Here is a 20,721-nt window from a genome sequence, read left to right as displayed (position 1 = left end):
AACCATATAAATGCTTAAATCTACTAATGAAAATGTTAAAGAAAAAGGTTAATTTAATTTAATCAATTAAATTACCTTTTCTCCCTTCTTAAGATATTGCTTTATGCACTTTTTCCTTTCTTTATTTAATAATTAATTAGCTTTTACCTTTCAGGTTACCCTTTGTAACTTATTAGGTTACCTTTTTCGAGTTTCAATCTCCTTTTATAAGGATTGATCTCTTCGTAATTCTTTATCTTTTCTTTATCTGAGAATACAATTTGCATGTTTTCAGAGAAAACCCTTACCTCTTCTTGTCTTTTTCTTCTCTATGACAGCTTTTCTACATGCAAGTATTTGAGGGCTTCATGGATTTGATTTGCATATTTTCTTAAATCCTTCATCGTATCAGAGCCAAATCTATTGTAGCTTGTTTAGTATTTGGAGGATCAAATCTAGAGTTTTTTGAGTATTTCCTAAGAAAATAGGGGGGTCACTAATTTTTGGAGTAGTTTGAGGCCAAACAGACTTCACAAATGGATCTAGAAGGCATCAAAACCCCTGTTTCCATATAAAGTTTGTCCATTTTGGAAAACATTGATCAAGGAGGAAAAAAAATTACTAAGAAGGTCATATGACCTCCTGCACACACTCCAAGGTGATTATTTTTTAATAAAAAAATTTAAATGGGGTCATTTTCTGGCATATGGGTATTGTTTCCTGGCAAACACAGGTTACCAACAGGGTTTTATGAGTGCAAAAGTGACATCTGGCACCACTCAACTCTTTTTCGGTTGTTTGTGCATTTTCTAGCTACTATCGCTATTTTTTGGTGTCACAACCAACTAGCCACCGCCATCTAACCTACCACCTCCAGCCCACTTGCCACTCTGCCCACCACCTCACTCAGATACTTAGCTCCAACATTGCTATCTACAACCTCTGCACTATCGCCACCTTTGCATCGCTCCTACAACCACTATGCCTCCTCCACCCACGTGGCTCTGTTGGCACCTGCCACATGGCACTACTGCCACATCAGCACCTGCCATGTGTTAAGTGCCATGTCACCTTTTTTTGGGGGCCCATTGCCACGTGGCAATCTTTTATATTTGTGATAGTCGATAAGCCATCATTTTTAAGACAATGAAATGTTGACGTCAACACTGCATTAGCACTCTACATGCCCTTTAGGTCCTTTTTTGACCTACTAATTTTTTTGGCCGTAACTTGAGCATACAGAGGTCTTTTTTCGATCTGAAAGAAGTTCCAAAAAGCCGATTCCGAGAAAAAGATAGTGGTGTAGGATTTTTTTGGTTTTGATGTAATTTGGTTTGCTTTTTGGGAAGTCAAAGTCAAATGTCCAATTTTTCACTTTGGAGGGCATATCTTGAGCATTCCATCTCTGTTTTTTGAAAACATTATATTTTTGAAAAGTTGGTTCAATCCTCTTTTCAAAAATACTATATTTTCTTCTAGATTTTGCTCCATGCTCTTTCTATCATGCTTTTTTCTTTATTTCTCTATGGTGGATATCTTGGATGTTTTAGGTCTAAGGATCATTTTCGTAGCATGGGATCTCTTCTTTTGGGTTGTAAAATCTATTGTTTCAGCTCTTTGCCCTTTCTAATCATTGTTGATATAATTTGTATGCATTCTTCCAAATGCACTAAAATAAAGTGCTATATTGCATCTATATTTTTGTTTTAGTTGTTTGCCTTCTGATTCGAGTAGTGTCATCTGAAGACACTTGTACAGATTATTGTATTCTTGGGATTCATTATGTCTTGTGCCCTATTGTACATGCACTACTTTGATAAAGTGTCATGGGGAGTTGATGTTTGCCTTTGTTTGTCATCTTCCTTTGTCTAGTGAGTGTCCCTTTTATGACATTAGCCTCATGACATGTCTAAGATTGATCACCTTAGTACACACATATGTACTCTTTTGTGTATCTTGATCGTGGTTCCTTGACATGCAATTTTTTGGCCCACTTTTTCAGTTTCCTGTCACCTCACCCTTGTCTGCATTAGGGGAGGGTTCCTATTGTTTCTCATGCTTCCTTGGTTTGATTGATTAGCTCTTCAAGCTTTGGTGTTTCGTGCCATCTGTATTTTCGAGTTCAATTGTTTGCCTTTGTTTGCCTCCTGATTTGATGCAGATTACAGTCTTTTCTACCTGGTCAGGTTATATTTTAGAGGAGGTTCTACAAATCAATAGTTTCTTTTTGACAAAGTTTGTAACTTCTACATGCTTTAGCAGTTTTCTTCATGATCACTCTTTGTTCCTTTTTCTAAAACATTCCTCTAGTTGGAGGCTTCTTTAGTCCTTCTCTAGGTTTTCAGCTATTTCTTTTTGGAGTAGAGTTTTTTCCACTAGGTTTTCTCTATTTCTTCATTTCATAGAGATTTTGTTGTGATTGGGTACCTTATTAGGCCTTTTTTCTAAGACCCAAGTTTTCTTTCAACATTGCATTGTAGTTTCTTTGCTCTTTCTGCATTGTTTGTAGCTGCATTATTGCTCATCTTAAGGGGGGTGTTAAAGAAAAAGGTTAATTTAATTTCATTAATGAAATTACCTTTTCTCCCTTCTTAAGATTTCACTTTATGCGCCTTTTGCTTTCTCTATTTAATAATTAATTTAGCTTTTACCTTTTAGGTTACCCTTTGTAACTTATTAGGTTACTCTTGTTGAGTTTTGATCTCCTTTTATAAGGATTGATCTCTTTGTAATTCTTTATCTTTTCTTTATCTCATTTACATGTTTTCAAAGCAAACCCTTGCCTCTTCTTGTCTTTTTCTTCTCTGTGACAGGTTTTCTACATGCAAGTATTTGAGGACTTCATGAATTTAATTTGCATATTTTCTCAAATACTTCAGAAATTAAATATTTTTTCTTTAATACCTTGTTTATAATACATTAAATCAATCGAAAAAATCTTAAGACCACTTTTATTTTAAAAAATTATGAATGAAATCATAAAAGAGCTTTTGAAAGGAGTCAATTAAATAATGAGACAAAGAACAATACTATTGTAAGACATTATCTTGAAAAATTTAGTTATAAAGAATGGAATCACCGCACACTGTTTGAAAGGGTTTGGCATGGATCAAAGGATCACCTTTACCATTATAAGTATCTAGGTGATGAATCTTTATGTATTTAGAAATAACAACACAAATAATATCCAAAGAAAAAAGACTAGCAATTTCACAAGAAAGAATGTTGAACTTGGATGAAGTGATGGAAGCAATTCTTTGTTCCAAGTAAGAAAGGTTTGAGCCAAACTATTGATAGAAGAATCAATAGAAATAGTGGTAGGAAATAGGTGTAAAAATTTTGGACCATTATAATAAATGGAAGTAATAGTTGATTATGAAAAATGAACTCTATTCTAAAAGGGGATTGATGAAGGTAAAAATAATGGAAATAATATAATTAGGAATCTTAACATGTGCAATGTTGAGATTTTGAATAAAACTAGTGATAATGAATGGAGTAGAAGTGGACACACTAGGAATAGAGGTAGAAATATCATGGAAGTCTCAATACTAATGTTAGGTAGAATGAAATTTATCACTTGGGCATAATCTCTAATATGCTTGTTATTATTATCAATGAGATGACAGATATTATGTAATATGTTCACACCATGTTCATCATTATTTATTATCCTCCTCAAACCCTTTATAATGGAGATGATTGTAGGATTATTTTTTTCTTTTTCTAACCATTGCTTAATTTTTCACAGTGATAACAAATATTTGAACTTGCATAGGATGGAATCTTAAAGTCTCATCTTTATTATGAGAAGAGTATGAAGAGTGGTTCTCAATGATATGAGGAATATCATTAGTAGGCATATTGATCTCATCAAGAATCTTAGAAAAGATAAAGGACTCGAAATCAAATGAATACATAAGTGTACGATTTCTTCTAATCAAAATGCCTTAACTATACTCCAAGGTAGTAGCACTCATGCACAATAGACTAAAAGAGATATAGATATAATGCCAATATAAGATCTAATCTAAGCATCAAATGTAAAGATCTAATGTAAATCAATGCAATGCATAAAAAAAATTCTAAATCACAAACTAAAATGGAAATATTATAATCAAGTTTTAAAAAATGCATGGTTGAAAAAGGGAAGCAACACAAATAATTAAAATCACCTCTCCTTCTTGTAATCACAAATTTGGAAGGAATATGCCCCACTAGGCTCTAGAGGAGACTCAAGTACTAGGTGGGACAATGATCATTCACTACAAATGTGATGAATAAAAATAGAAATGTTTAAATGGTGTTGTGTAGATGATAAATTAGTCAAGTTTCTGAAAAAATAGAAATAAAAAACTAATATAGATTGATAAGGAGTAAAAATGTATAGAAATAGAAACCAAAACACCGAGCTAACTTGTGACTAAAATCTAGGCTCAAAATTCAAGGTAAATGGTGGAAACTCTCCCTATACCTAGTTACAAGACACCAATGGTATTCTCATGCTATTTGACCACATGTTTGCACATGCACATCCAATTTAGTTTCACTTAGTTGAGCCTAATTTAGTTTATTTTAGTCTAGTGTGGCTCTTATTTTTACATCATGCATATTGTGCATCTATAGTTTTGATATCTAGCTCTGGTTTATTTTTAGTTTAAGATGGTGCAAGGTCAAGTATCCTTTATGTCAAGAAGGATTTTGAAGAAGCATAAGTACTTTGTAGTTGGGAAAAAAAGAAACTCAACAATATTCTCTCCCATGGTTTGCTAGAGGAAGATAGATGTCAAGAGCTCCTATCAAGATTATCATTAGCTATAGGTTTATGTACTCTAGTTATTTGACTGTATGGTCTTTTTAACAATAAGAAATTCTCTTAAGTTATGTCTGTCACTTGGCTTATATACTTAGACATTTAGTCAAGATCTAATGCCATGTTTGTATTCTTTTATATTTAAATAAATAGAATTTAATGTATGTTCAATTGTATGCAGGATTCTATATGTTTTAAGTAATATCATATTTTAATAATGTGGATGTCCTTATTAATTCTATGGAACAAATATAAAACCACTAATAAGATAAACTTTAAATGTTCCTAAGAAATTCACCTTACAATGTCTTTCTAAGTAACCCTCTCAAAATCAAGGTAAGCTCCAAGGGGTCATTAGATTTAACTATGATAAAAAAAACCAAACAATGTTGCATGGATTCTATAAGAAACTTTGATCTTACATTTAAGAATCAATTAAATTTGATTAAAGGATTTCTTTTGTGTTTCTAAAAGATCTATTATAGGAATATCTTTAGAATAAATTTAGAACTTCTAACAAAATTAAAGAGATATAAGTCTTTTCTTTTATGTTTTTCCATTTTTTTTAGAAATGTTAAATTTATAGATTTTACTTTCTAACAAGCTATTTTTTGCATTGTTTAATTTATGGTATTTATATATTTATTTATATTAATTATTTATAATAATCTAACTAATCTTATATAGTTGTCTAATTATTTATTTTTCTTTGCTCATTTAGACTTAATTAAATCTATTAAAAAATAAAATCAAATAAGTTATCCAAATAATTTCTCATTTGTTTTCTTATAAAATATATGAATTTTAAGAAAGACTTTCTTATATTAAAAATATTTACTATTGGAGATCATTCATCCTTTTCTAGGAAATATATTATTTGAATCTAAATTCCTGAATCTTCATTGCCCTTAATAGCAAGGGAATTCTCTAGTGAAATATATGAAAGAAAGTCTTAAAGGAAGATACTCAGAGATCATAAAAATTATTTACATAAAGTCAATTGAAAATATGATTGCTTCATTTGTGTTAAACTCACAATATATTTAAGGACTTTAGAAGTTCCTTATATCAATAATAAAGGGTGTGAGAAGAGCAATTCACTAACATTTTAGTTCTTTTTTTTATGTAGAATGAATTGGAACTTCTTAACGGACTTTATATCTTTACTTAAATGAGCTTCTTCTATTTAATTTTCAACAAGTTGATGAAATAAATTTGAACATTATATCACCAAAAAAAAATTGATATGTAATCGACCGAAGCCTAAATGATTTTTTATTATTGTTAAGATTAATTATTATTATGTAGGCAAAGAGCCTACAATGTATTAGTAAATTGTGAGCCTCTCATCGAGGAGGTCTTGGGTTCGAATCTACTCGAGACTAACACAATAATAATTTAATCTTAACAAGAATAATAAATAATCTAGGCTTCGATCGATTACAGACCTTCCTGATGAGAGATTGACAATTTACTATTGTGTTGTAGACTCTTGCCTATTATACCATCAAATTGTTACACTAGAATATTTTTTATGTTTTTTCAAACACAAGTCCAACAAATATTCAAGTCAATGACATTTTAACATCTAAAAGCCAACCATTCATAATATAGTTGTTACTTCCAAAAATTGTTATCCATTTTAAGCCATATATCTGCTAGAATACCCTTTGATCAATCTAAATCTACAAGAATACAAGTAAAGATAAAGTGGCATTGAAAACATGATTAACAAGATATTGAAACTTACCTAGGGAGTTCCCAATTCTCTACAAATAAGAAGTTAAACAAAAATATGAAGGAAGAATGGGTAACCTTACCCAAAATAGTAAAATTGCATTTGTTTGCCAAAACAATAAAATTAGGGAAGAATGGCTTTACGAAACATAATGTTTCTCAAAACACGTGTATCCTCAATAGGAATATACTATTTTTCTAAGCTTTACATAAAGATGTATAGACTAGGCTATAAATCATTCGACCTACTTATTAATTCATGATTTGCATAATGTTTGGCTTCCTTAGTTACTTCTTTCATCAATTTCAATATTGGAATTTTTTTTGAAAATTTACTTCCCTTAAACCTACCTTGCAAAAAAGCTTCCTAGATTAATTATACTCATTAAAATGCTTAGAGATCACATTCACATGGGTTGATACATCCTTCAAAACCCCCTCTAAAATAGTTGTAATTTTTCTTTAAACAACAGGCATAAGCAACCTTACCAAAAAACATTTTTTTCTATAGCTTTGAGATGTGAGCAAATTTGACCTTTCAGGTGTGGATCCTCCAATTCCTTTTTTTATTTCTAGTGGTTAAATTCATATTCGTCTCCTTGGTGTTAAAGAAGTGACAATTCATAGATCATTGTTGCTCACTCAGTGTTTTTTATTTACATAGTTTCGCTCAATGATAACACCAAGATATGACATTGAACCTATAAGAGAACTCACTCTTATAGTTGTTTCCCCAAATTCAATCATAACAAGCCAATTTTCATTTGATCTTACATATATCCCGAGTTGTAGCTTGATTTGGTGATAGGGATATTGAAAGAGGCTCTAAACATTCCCCTAGTATTTTCTTTGAATAGATATCTATTATAGAGAACATTTTTCAACTTGCCAACAACATGCAATGGATTATGAGAATTTATGACCTATCTAAAAAACCTTCATTACTGACTATTTATTATTGACAAGATGGAGTCATACCTATCTCTTTGGGTTCACCACTTAAAAGTGTAGCCTAATGGAGGCCAATGGTGAAAAGCCACATGGGTACCAAAGGTTGGTCGTAAATAAATAAAACTCTTGTAGATAGAGCAAGTTAAAGCTATTTCAAGTCAAGTGCTACACTTTTGAGTGACTCGTAGCATCTACAAAGGCATTTCAAGAGTACAAGATACGTTTAACTACATAATTATATACATAAAAAAAAAGTAAAAGATATAATGGAGATGAAATAGTAACAAAGAAGAAAACACTATAAGTAAAAATGACATTTATGTAAAAAGATTGTATCAAGGATATATAATATGGTTTATAAACAATTATACACCACATTATGATATGTTAATCCTATGTTGAGTTATGATATAAGACGTGTCTATGGATTATTGATTTTCTTTTATTTTGCATGTTAAATTCTTCTACACCCTTTTATAGTGGCATAAGTTTTGAACCTATGCTTACCTCTCTTAATAGAAAATAAGAATATCTCTTATGAAAACTAAAGTCATTCATCACATTTTTTGCATTGTTTTGACCTATAAAATCTAATTAAATTTTCTGTTTAAACTAATTTACATTTACATTTTTTTTTCAATCTCAAAACATTTATTAACATTATTTGTTAAATTAAATTGGTTTAAGACAAGAATTAAAACACAACAGCCTCTCGTTAAAGAATTTGATTTTTGAATCTACAAAAACTTAATATATAATAATTAATTTCAAAAAAAAAATTAATAATTAATCTAAAACTTTGCCCCGCTATCTATCCCCAAAAAAATTAAATTGATTTAATTTTACATTTATTATTTTGACATTTAAGCACCATCCGGAAACAGCGTGGAAGATGCCTAATCTCCAGAATCTTCGTTCCTCTCCTCCTAAACAAATATAAAAGCTACTCCGTCTAGCTTTTCTTAGAACGTTACAAACTACGCGACTCCACAGCCATCTGCAGGTACGCCAACGAAAATTCAAACCTTGCAATGAATTGTTTGTGATTTGAAAATAAGAATGGCTCAATTCAGAACACGCAGATGTTAGGTTTTGTTTTAATTCTGCGAATACTTTCGAGTTTTCTTGCTTTTTGTTTGATAAATTTGGGCATCAGTGATTATTAGTTTCTGACAACGGGGAATTAGGGTCTCATCTTATTGAGGGTGAAATCTTATGTTGATATTTCAGACTAATTGGGCTCGATGGAGCAATTTCCAGAGTCTTCTAATTTGGATTCGTTATTTCTATCGATTTGATTAAATTAACCTGTCTACATTGCATCCGTGGCATTAATCTGCTGGGTATTTCTTTTCTTCCTCTTTTCGGATTACTTTTCGACTTCTTCAATTTGGGTAATTTTGATGCATGTAAAATTTGTCCAAATTTAATTATTTTGGTTTTCCTGTGCTCAAAGCGGATTTGATTCTTTATTTTCTAGATCGGGAACATTTCTCGTCATTTTCTATGTACTTAAGTCCACTTATTGAATTCGTTCTCTGTTTAGATTTGTCACAGTGTTTTGCGTCTTTAATTGCATTGCCCTAAACTGGTTTTGGGTTATATATATCACCAGCTGTTGGAGTTTTCTATTCGATTGCCTTGACTGCGTAGCCCCTCATGATTCTCGGACGTGTCTTTGCCGGTTTTCCTAGTTTCTGTTTTGAATGTAGGCTTTGAAATACAATGGCTGTATTTTATTCATGATTCTCGAATGTGTCTTTGCGGATCGTTTCTGTTTTGAGGTAGAAATGCTGTAATGGAGTGGTAAATTTTAAAGTGGGTTTGGAATTCTTGTTCTTTTCAGGATTTAAGTAATTCAGTTATTTTCCAGCTGCTTCTGAATCACGTCTTGCCAGGGCTAATCATTTTGGTCCGAAATTTACATATTTGGGAATGATTTTAATACTGCTGTATGAATGAGCAAGAAAAAAGTTTCGTTAAAAACTGTATTTCGTTTTGCATCATATCAAGATCGTGCAGTAAAGAGAATGTGAAGATTGTCTGCTAACCCTGTTCCAAGGGGATGCTCCTCCCAAAAGAAAACCCACAACTCTGGTATGGAGAAGTTTCTGAGGCTCGGGGACTTGAGGGAAATGCCCTCCCACACCACCACCACCTCTGTCAGGGATGCCATCAGGTTGCTTGGTATATGGCACATACCATTACGTACTGATTGCAACCTTTAACTTTGTGAAAATTAGTTTTCCGGTCATGGGGAACTCACAGAGATGTTATATTGCAGATTTTTACATTGAGCTTTTTTATTCATTTCAATTTTTATCAGTGCTGCCCCTTCCATCGTTGCTGCCACAGTCCCCAAGTTTAGGCCCTTGGTCCCCAAAACCAATCCCCGTGTCTTTCCCATCAGGGAATTTTGTGGAACTATTCTGTCAAGTTTACTTGTCATGGTTAAAATTTAGGCTTTCAGAGTGCGGTACTTCAATTTTTGTGTCCAGCTTGATTTCAATTTGACATATTCTGTTTTGCTTAATTGAACTGGTCTCGTTGCCTTCTCCGAATATAAATGCTCAAGAGTTAAATCAAGGCTTTTGAAGAGAACTATTCTAGTGCTATAGTGACTTTTTGAACTGGGTTTGGATTTTTGTAGCTACATATTTCCTTTAAGTAAAAGGTTGTTTTCAATGGCTCCGAATCTTTAATTATTTTTGTTTCCTTTTTCAGGTTTCACAATTTGGCTATTTGAGTGAATTATTGTATTGTTGTAGTGAATTATAGTGCATTTACCTGAATATAAAAGATGGATGAAGGATCCTCTTTTCAATCATCATCACAACGCAATTCAAGTTTTTCCTCAGGCAGCAGTAGCGGCAATGGTGACACGGGGAGCTTTGAGTGCAATATTTGTCTTGATTTGGCACAGGATCCAATTGTAACGATGTGTGGTCACCTATTCTGTTGGCCTTGCCTGTACAAGTGGCTCTATGGACATTCAAAATGCCAAGAATGTCCTGTTTGTAAGGCTTTGCTGGAAGAGAGCAAGATTGTTCCCTTGTATGGACGAGGAAAAGTAGGCGCTCCCGATCCAAGATCCAAAACTGTGCCTGGTGTAAATATTCCCAATAGGCCTGCTGGTCACCGCCTCGAAACAACTCCGCCTCCAGGCCCTAATCAGTACCAACATCAGTCATTTGGCTTCATGGGGGGTGCACCTGCTCCAATGGCGGCACCTAGGTTTGGGAATTTTACATTCTCTGCAGGCTTTGGGTTATTTCCATCTCTCTTTGGCTTCCAAATGCACGGTTTTCCAGACGGTGCTGGGTATGGTGCGACTCCAGGGTTTCAGTATGGTTTTCCCAATGTATTCCATCATGGTCACCCCCATGGATTTCAGCAGCATCAGAGGACTCCAGAACAAGAGCAAGAAGACATCCTGTCAAAACTTATCCTACTCCTCGGAGCTTTTGTCGTTTTCTTCTTACTTTTCTCATAGATGCGCAATACTATATCTCATTGAATGAACTTTTTGCTCGCATTAATTCTTGGTTTTCTGATTGTAAAATTGAAACAGAGGTCACATACTTTCTGGAACATGTGAATATTGCTTAGATGCAACCAAATTCTTGAGCTCATAAAAGCTGTGTTAACTGTTACTGTGACCCAGTTAGCTGCATTCTGATACCTGTTGGACTTTCCTGATGCGCTTGATATCACATTTGTGATTTATGATTGGAGATTCATTTTAAGGCACTGAGCCTGGAAATGAAGTCTGATCAGAGTATCTAGTTACTAATAACTAGTGGCATGTGTTTTCTTATTATTTATTTCATCTGAGCTTAGTTCCACCATTGTTTTGTATGTCTGATTGTTGTCATCTTGGCTATTAACAGTTCATACTCTCGTTTGTACATTCGCAAAATCTATGTTACTTATCGAGTATAATCTTAAGCAGGACCAACTAGAGAATAATAAATTGGAATAATAATTTGTTTTTGGACAAAGTTTGCTTATTTATGGAACTTGTAATATCCGTATAAGATTACACTGTCATTTGCATTCTTATTTTGTCTGTCCTTCAATTGTTGTGGTGGCCTTTTCAGAGTAGTTCAAAGAATTTTTACAAAAAAATTTCTAATTTTAAGAAAAGTGTTTGCCTACTAGCTCTAAGCGAAGCATGTATGGTCTGGAGTTATGAACCAGTGAGGTCACAAAAGCAGATCAGATCAGTGAAAGTATAAGAACCTTACTGGACACACCGAGCTTAATTCTTTAAATATACAGCAATAGTTAATCACATTAGAGAAGGGGAGGCCTAGCAAGCAAGTCAATGTAGCTGCAATCATGAAAATGCTTAGAGACGTGGAAGAGTTCATAGAGAGCTTATTTACTGGAAAAAAACAACTGAAATTATATGTTCCATGGTGTTTCTGGGATGGTAACAGTAGGTGTTACTAAAGAAATTGCTCTTACAATTTTTAATTGGAGATGAATGAGAGCATTTTTTTTATTTCACGCTCAAAAGGAGAAGAATGAGAGCATTTTTTTAACTCACGCTCAAAAGGAATGGCTCCCTGAGTTTTGTCGAGCCAGAGGAGGAGGGCTCCTTAAACATCACACATTAAGGGAGAAATTAAGCTTGGAAAAATAAGTCAACTTTGACTATATAACAGTTTTTGTCTAAGAATTAAACCTTAGTGTATAATATTTAAGCCGTCCAGAGCAAAAAAGACATTATCCACTCAGTAATTTCAGCTGCTCCTCATCATCTCGTCTAATCAGCTCCACAACGTGTTCTTCATTCGCATGCTTCCTAATTTCTGCAGCCTGTGCCCTCATCTTCATGATAATCCTCAACTTGTTCAAAGCCCTACTTTTCGTCACACAAAACTCTCATAAAAGGCTTGAATTTATAGAGGTATTTTTCCATCGCTGGCGCCACTCTAGATTTGGCAGTCGCAAAATCCACGAAATTGACTGGAATTGTTACGACTTTCTTCGGCTTTACCTTCTCTGATTTTCCTGAGCCTTCTCTGATTTTCCTGGAGCTACAGGGTAAGGATTTGGATGACAACAGTGAGGCATTTGCGAAAAAAATGATTATCCACGGCAAAATTTCTGGAAATTTGAACAGAATGAAAAAACTATTCAATCGTCAAAGCTTGTTACCCAGATATCTATAATAAATCCTTCTTCAGAATCCAAGAATTTGCCTTCAACTTCTTGTAGTCAATGGCCCCCATCAAAATTGCAAGTCAAGAAGGCGCGGAAGTATATACTCAAAACAAATATAGAATGAGATGTGAAATATCTTTATTGAGAATTGAAAATGGGACGTCACTATATTCCATTCAAACTGTACAGTTGATCAATTTTCAAAAGATTGAAAACATCATGGATTTTTCTGAAAATTTCAGCATTTGATCTTCATGATCTGCATAGTTTGTAGTCGAAAACAAAAAATTTGAAAAAAAAAATCAACTACGTTCTAGGAAAAAAAAATTGAACTTTGTTTTGTCTTTAGTGCATTTTGAATGGAGCCTGTCCCTTTTAAAATGTAGTGGGGAATGATCTCCTTAATTTATTAATTAGATAAAAAATTGAATACAATTGTATTATTCTTATGGAGGTTTAAATTGGCAAATGCTAAATATTGTACTTAGATTTGATTTTGGTGAGTTCAATTGGAGTTATTGGATCATTGGTTTAAAAATTCCAACCGTTGTTATTGGATCATTGGTTTAAAAATTCCAACCGTTGTTATTGGATCATTGGTTTAAAAATTTCAACTGTTGTTATTGGATTATTGGTTTAAAAATTCCAACTATAGTTATTGGATCATTGGTTTGAAGGAAAAAATGTAAGAAAATGTGTTCCTAAACATTCATATTTTACCATTGAACAGTAAATGCAAAATATATAACTAAATTACAATAAGATAAATGTGATTATTCTTTTGATGAATTATAACTTCTATCTAGATAAATATTTTAGACTATTCATATAGTTATAAAAAATTAATTTTTTTTTGTAATTGAACTCTATGTATTTATCTTTGTTTATGTAGACACAAACTTCTACTTAAGTTAAAAAGAAATAATAAATTAAAAGATATACAATTTTAATTTTTTTCTATTAGATATAGAGAGATCAAAAAAAGTTACACAGGACTTCGAGCACTACAAAAGAGGCAAAGCCTCAAACCAGAGCCAAGGTAACAAAAGATCAACTAAAGAACATCGAAGAACAACAAAAGTTGAACAACAGAAGGCTAGTACAAGATATCACAATAAAGATCAACCCAAGCGGTTCAACCGAGAGGGCCTTCCATTCAAACAATAGTTTTTTGTTCTTGAATCTAGGACAACATATAGATATCCTCCTTCCCGGCATTATGGTTCCTCTTAATAGCTTGGATCAGCTTCCAACACATGTGCTCAAACATCCGCAGAGTATCCATAGTCCTTCGCCACTGATAGTGATACTTAAGATTGTGAACAAAGAAAGAAGTCTGCCCATCTTTAAGAAATTTGCTTAATTTGTCATTTTCAATAACCATGGTGTTTTGCACCTGCAAGAATATTTTTAAATGTGTGAGTTTTCGAAAAAACTCAGTAAGAACCCTTGGCTTACTTTGGTATTTTTCCTCATTCCTGCATTTCCAAATCTGCCAAAGAATGTTAGAGGACAACATATTCCAAAAGAAATTAGCATCTTTACTAATCCCATTAATATGGCCAGTAACAATTTCAATGATGCTCACATTAATAGGATAGTAAATATCAAATAAATTTCAAATTTCTTTAGCAAAAAGGCAATCAAATAATATGTGTTTACCTGATTCAGGTAATATGCAAATATTACAAATATTAGAATGTTGATTATCTCTTCTAATAGGAAGTTTATCAATTAACAACAACCATTTAAAACATTGAATTTTAGGCTCGCAAGGGCCTTTCCAAATAGAATTCAGCAATTTATTCCAAACTTTAATATCAAAAGAACAATACCAGAGTTTATTGACATGGGCAAGAATATCCACATTATGAGCAATAACCTTATAGATATTCTTAGCTTTAAGCTTATCTAAAACAACACCGTCAGGCCACTTGCATTTAACATATCTATAAGAGTCCACATGGCAAAGAGAAGGAACATCCTTGGAAGCTAAAGAAATTAAATTATAGGTTTTCTTTTGAGACTGAGGTAAATTAAATCTAATCTTGAGATCTTCCCAAGGGATAAGAGAATCATGCTCAAAGATATCAGCGAATTGAGAAATACCAACTTTAGCCCAGGACTTGGCAGAATACCCCTGGTAGAGGGCTAGGGGCTTGTTATTCAGGCTCAGATTCCACCAGATGGATCTCTCTCCGTGAAGGTGACAATTATGATAAAAATCCCTATTGGTGATAAATTCTCGAACATGCTCCCAAGCACACTAGATGGATCTAAAAATCGGTGATCCTTGGACCACAACCGGGAACTTACCAACAATAAGATCACATAAAGGGAGAGTTTTCCAAGATCTAGCCTGCTTGGGAAAACCTCTCTCAATGTTGTGTCTAACAAGAACTTTCCAAAGACTATCACCCTCCATAGATTGAAAAATCCATTTGGCAGAAAGGGCTATACCTTGCAGCCTAAGATCTTTTAACCCCAGTCCCCCCAGGGACTTATCAGTATGACACCAATCCCATTTAACAGCATGATACTTTCTATTACCCTTGCCATCGGACCAGAGAAATTGCTTGATGGCCTTTTGAATCTCAAGAATTTGGTAGCTATTGAACATCCAAGCAGAGGAGTAATAAATACTATAAGAAGATAAAAGCTTTTGACAAACTTGAAATCTCCCGGCCAGAGATACGGATCTGTTAAACCATTTATTAAGTCTATTCTCAATCTTGGCCTTAACCCAAGCCCACATGTCCTTGAGACAAGGATCAACAGAATAGGGGATACCAAGATACTTAACTATATTTTTGGGGCCTCCCCGTTGAAACTTGTGCTGGAAGAACCAATCAGGAGGCTGATCAATCCAACCCAAGCAAATAGACTTAGCTTGGGAGATTTTAGCATCTGAGATGGCACAAAATAGGTCCAACTTAATTTGAAGATTATTAAGGTTGTTGTCAGAAAGCTCAAAGAAGATAGCAGTGTCATCAGCAAAGTGACTATTTATAAGCTCTTCATTATTAGGCAAGTGAAGCCCTGTAACCTTCGGGGACAGAGAATCATCTCTAAGGATATAGTATAAAGCTTCAGCAACAATAACAAAAAGAGCAGGAGCTAGAGGGCAGCCTTGCCTGATAGACCGACTAAGAGGGAAAGTGTCAGAAATAGAACCATTAATCTCAATTTGGGCACAAGCATCAGTGAGAAGAGTTTGAACAGCCATACAGAAGAACGGAGGAAAACCAAAAGATTGCAACATCATGATAATGAACTTCCATTCTATTCTATCATAAGCTTTCTCAAAGTCAAGAAGAAGCAAAGCAGAGTTTTGATGAGACCATTTAGCCCAATCCATAGCTTCCCAAGCAGTAATAATATTTTCCAAGATATATCTACCTTTAATGAAACCAGTTTTGGAACTAGTAACAAACTTAGGGAAAACGTGAACCAATCTAAGGGCTAAAACTTTGGCTAAAATTTTATAAGAAACATTAAGGAGCGAAATAGGCCTCCAATTTTTGAGAAGAGACTTGTCCCCTTCCTTGGGAAGGAGTTTAATGATACCTCTATTGATCTCAGGGCTAAGAGAACCCGCACTAATGGCCTCATTATAAAGATCAAACAAGTCCTCGCTGATCCAACTAAGATTAGCCTTATAAAATTCAAAATAAAGCCCATCCGGCCCAAGGGCCTTGTCATCCTTGAGAGCTTTAATAGCCCCCTGGATCTCTTCAGTAGATATAGGGGTCGAAAGAAGCATAATATCTTCCGCATCTAATTTAGAAGGAATAAGGGGGTCTGCATTTGGATCTAATTTCCTCAACCTCCAAGGAATCTTCAGATGAGAAAAGCTTACTATAGTAATCAGCAAAAGCCAAAGAAATACAAACAGGATCAGAGACTTCTTGATTATTAATAACAAGCTTGTCAATAGATTCTTTAATCTGTTTCTACTTAAGAAAATTAAAGAAAAATTTAGATCCTTGATCACCATGCTAGATCCAATTAATCCTAGAACGGAGCCTAGCTCCATGAATTTTAGTTTGTTGATGCTTACTAAGGGCATCCTTAGCAGCAATAACATGGTTCAAAAGATTCGCATTAGAAGGGTCAGCCTAAACATTAAGCTCAGCAGTTTGAAGGTTAGAGCAGAGCAACTTTTTAGTGAATCTATAGTCCTTGGCACACTTTTGGCCAATGGTTTGCAAGAAAACTTTCCAAGCCAAGAGATTTGACTTCCACTTGTCAATCATGAGAGAGTCCTTCATGTTAGAGAAGTTGATGTTCCTGATAAGATGCAAGGCACATAGAACATCATCATCGTGCAACAGCTTGGTATTCAACAAGAATTTGGAAGAGGCAGGTTTATGACGAACAGGATCAGAATTAATGTTGATATGAGTGAAAATAGGATGATGATCAAACAGGGTGGTGGTAGAAACCAAAACAATGTTACCATTACTATCAGGAAGAAAGGAAAAAAAGTCTTTATTGCCATAAAAGCGGTCTAATCTGGAATAGATCCTGGATTGGCCTTGCTGGAAATTGCACCAAGTGTGCCAGATTCCAGGATGAGAATCTGTAATTTTAGCTAGGGGGTCAAACAAATTTTTTGAGTTAATAAACTTAGACCAATGCAGAAACTCATAATCCTTCCATCTGAATGGGTTACCACCAATTTTATCCTTCTAGGACTCATGTAATGGGCACCCCTGGATGTCCCAAAAAACTAAACCAAATTGCTGAAAGGAATTATGTCAAACAGTTTGCATTCAACTTCTTAAAACCCCTTATAACTCCGGAAATCAAACGTTTATTTGTTTGTTGTGTTTCATGCATGGAATTGGTATCATACAACATAAACAAGAAAGGAACTACAATAATATGCAAAGTGGAAATGAACTGCTGCTAATAAAATGTTATTTTCAGAATTCATAAAACCAAATACATGGCAGATTTATCAACTCACTAATTACTTCAGCAATATTGTCATAATACTCTAGCCCATGCTTACGAACTTGCTGCTACAATACTTTGTCCTTCAATCAGTCCACTACCTTCGTAATACCATTCCCTCAAAGCGGCATAAGTGTCGGACAAGTAGTGAAGAAGATATGAGCAAAATACCAAATCTGCCTGTAGCCGGAAATGCAACTAAACTGCCTGATAATGAAGCCAAAAACAAAGAATTCCAAAGGCCAAACCCCAAGGGAATGACGTCTAGAATGTTACAAGAGAGGATAGACGTCCTCAAATGCCAAGAACTGAGCTGCAACTCACATACCAATTTCTTCTCATATTCAACCTGCCTAATGAAGCCACAGATGCTTCCTTTTATTCTATTCCCACGGGTCCGCTCAACTCATATGGGCAATGTGGGATAAAAGATGTGTAATATAAAACATATATTAAAATACCCCTTATGTCTCCCTTGGGTACACATCACCATAAAATAAATATTAAAGTAACACTTTAATATTTTACAATTAAATTAGACGTTACTTTAATAAAACTTCAGGCATTAAAATGTATTAGCAATCGAACTCTGAATAATGCAAGTGATAGCTCATCGGAAAGCTCTCACCGAGGAGTATCGAATCCAATCACCAAAATTGACCTGCACTGTGTCCTGCTGACTTACTAAAAATAGTAAGTATGCCTGAAACTGAGTAAATCAACTTCGTTTTGGCCCAAACTGGAAATGACTAGGCCAAAACACTCCAAGATCCCATTAAACCCTTCGTTAGCCCTCGGGACCATGTAGAACAAGGCTAACGCACACACACTTGGTCAACTGCTAAAATGGGGACATTACAGTCCGCCCCCCTTGAAATTGCTTGTCCTCAAGCAATCTCAGTCCAGCCTGTTGAATAACCTGCTCACTCTCCCATGTAGAATCTTCCTCCGGCAGGTCTTTCCATCTGACCAAATACTCCTTCACTATCCTGCTTCTAAGCTTCCTCTCTCTGGTATCCAGAATAGCCTCAGGTACTAACACAAGCTTCCCCTCCTCATCCAAAGGGGGTAAATCTGCAGAAGGCACTACACTCTGACCAATGGCTTTCTTAAGCCTAGACACATGAAACACATTGTGCACTCGATTGCCTTCTGGAAGCTCAAGCTCATAGGCGACTTTGCCCACTTTGCGAATCACCCTGTATGGACCATAAAATCTAGGTTTCAACTTTTCAGCTCCGCTCTTCTTGAGTGATGACTATCTATATGGTTGTAGCCTCAAGTAAACCATATCCCCTACCTCGAAGCTGCGCTCTATTCGGTGCTGATCAGCATACAATTTCTGTTGATTCTGGGCCTGTTGTATATTCTCTTTGAGCACTTTCAGGATGTCCTGACTATCCTGCAATAAGTTTTTGGCTTTGGGCACTCTACTGTCCCCCAAAACTAAATCCATGAAGCTAGGTGCTTCATAACCATAGAGTGCCATGAAAGGAGTCATCTTGATGGACATATGATAAGTGGTTTTATAACAATACTCTCCCATATGCAACCATCTGATCCAAGCCTTTTGTTGTGTAGTTACATAGTTCCTCAAATATCCTTCCGCCCATTTATTCACAATCTCTGTTTGCCCATCTGTTTGCGGATGATAACTAGTGCTAGGTGTAAGATCTGTACCACACAACCTAAACAACTCTTGCCAAAAAACACTCATAAACTTACTATCCCGGTCGCTGACAATGAATCTGGGCAACCCATGTAACCTGAATATCTCTTTAAAGAAAAGCTCTGCCACCTGTGCTGCTGTGTAAGTGGACGGAATAGCAATGAAGTGAGCAAACTTCGTCAAGCGGTCCACCACCACATAGATGCAATCCCTTCCCTGTACTCGTGGTAAACCAGTGATGAAGTCCATCGAAATACTTTCCCATTTCCTATCAGGAATGGGCAAGGGCTGTAATAAACCTGCAGGAAATGTGTGTTCTCCCTTATTCTGTTGACAAACCACACACTCCCTGACATACCTTTGAACATCATCCTTGAGCCCTTTCCATGAAAACTGCTCTCGGATCTGCCTGTAGGTCTTGAAGACCCCCGGATGTCCAGCTGTGGGTGCATCATGAAATGCCTTCAGTATCGCCTCTCTCAAATGTGATGATGGAATCAAATAAACCCTGTCCTGAACTCTGATCAATCCATCTATCACCTCATAGCGATCATCATGTATGGTACCTGAAATCAATCCAGAAGCCCAAGCATCTCCGACATACTCTGCTATAATCCGATCTCTCCAATCTCCTGAAATCTCTGCCAGAGCACATAAGTGAGGTCTCCGAGATAAGGCATCAGCCACCACATTTTTCTTACCTTTGACAAACTCTATGTCAAAGTCATAAGCCTGCAATTTAGTCACCCATTTTTGTTGCCGGTCATTAAGATCACGCTGGCTCATGAAGTATTTAATACTGTTGTGATCAGTCTTGATCACAAAACGTCCACCTACCAAATATGATCAAAATTTGGCCAATGCATGCATTATGGCCAACATCTCCCGGTCATAGACAGAATAACTTTTCTCAACTCCTCGGAGCTTCCTACTCTCGAATGCAATGGGATGCTTCTCCTGCATCAATACTGCTCCAATCCCATCACCAGATGCATCACAATGAAGCTCAAAAGGCTTCGTGAAATCTGGTAGAGCTAGAACTGGACATGAAGACATTACCTGCTTGAAATGCTCAAAACACCTCTGTGCTGCCCCTGTCCACACAAAGGCTCCTTTCCTGGTAAGATCTGTCAAGGGTGTAGCAATCTGTGAGAATCCCTTAACAAACCTCCTATAAAAACCACATAAACCAAAGAATCCCTTAAGCTGTGTAAGGTTTGTGGGAGTAGGCCATTCTACAATAGCTCTAATCTTTTCGGGATCAACCCGAACGCCATTTGCACTAATGATATGCCCCAGGTAAAGGAGCTCAGTCATGCCAAACTCACATTTATATTCCTTGGCATACAATGAATCTCTCTCCAGAATAGATAACACCTCCTCTAGATGATGTAAGTGCTCCTCCCAGGTCTTACTGAAGACCAAGATGTCATCAAAGAAG

The 20,721-nt window shown here is 35.2% G+C and overlaps 1 protein-coding gene and 1 pseudogene across 2 annotated transcripts; both read left to right on the top strand.

The window, feature by feature from the left end:
* LOC149563857 (origin of replication complex subunit 6-like) overlaps positions 1–9,419 on the top strand; it is a 44,575-nt pseudogene extending 35,156 nt beyond the window's left edge.
* LOC149563856 (RING/U-box superfamily protein) lies at positions 8,445–11,328 on the top strand. 2 transcript variants are annotated; one of them, XM_089826987.1, is made up of 3 exons: positions 8,445–8,483; positions 8,711–8,823; positions 10,205–11,328. In XM_089826987.1, the coding sequence occupies exon 3, from the start codon at positions 10,281–10,283 to the stop codon at positions 10,971–10,973; it is 693 nt and encodes a 230-aa protein (XP_089683113.1). In that variant the 5' UTR covers positions 8,445–8,483; positions 8,711–8,823; positions 10,205–10,280; the 3' UTR covers positions 10,974–11,328. The 2 variants fall into 2 exon arrangements, with proteins under 2 accessions (XP_089683113.1, XP_089683112.1); XM_089826986.1 differs by lacking the exon at positions 8,711–8,823.
* The last annotated feature ends 9,393 nt before the right edge of the window (positions 11,329–20,721 follow it).

This window comes from Cupressus sempervirens, chromosome 4 (genome assembly GCF_028749045.1).
Source record: "Cupressus sempervirens isolate cs-2001-9-10 chromosome 4, ASM2874904v1, whole genome shotgun sequence".
Lineage (NCBI taxonomy): Eukaryota > Viridiplantae > Streptophyta > Pinopsida > Cupressales > Cupressaceae > Cupressus > Cupressus sempervirens.
This window is presented reverse-complemented; position numbering and strand designations above follow the sequence as displayed.

Excerpts from the sequence above, each read along its gene's own strand:
- LOC149563856 (XM_089826986.1), top strand. The coding sequence starts at position 10,281 with ATGGATGAAGGATCCTCTTTTCAATCATCATCACAACGCAATTCAAGT.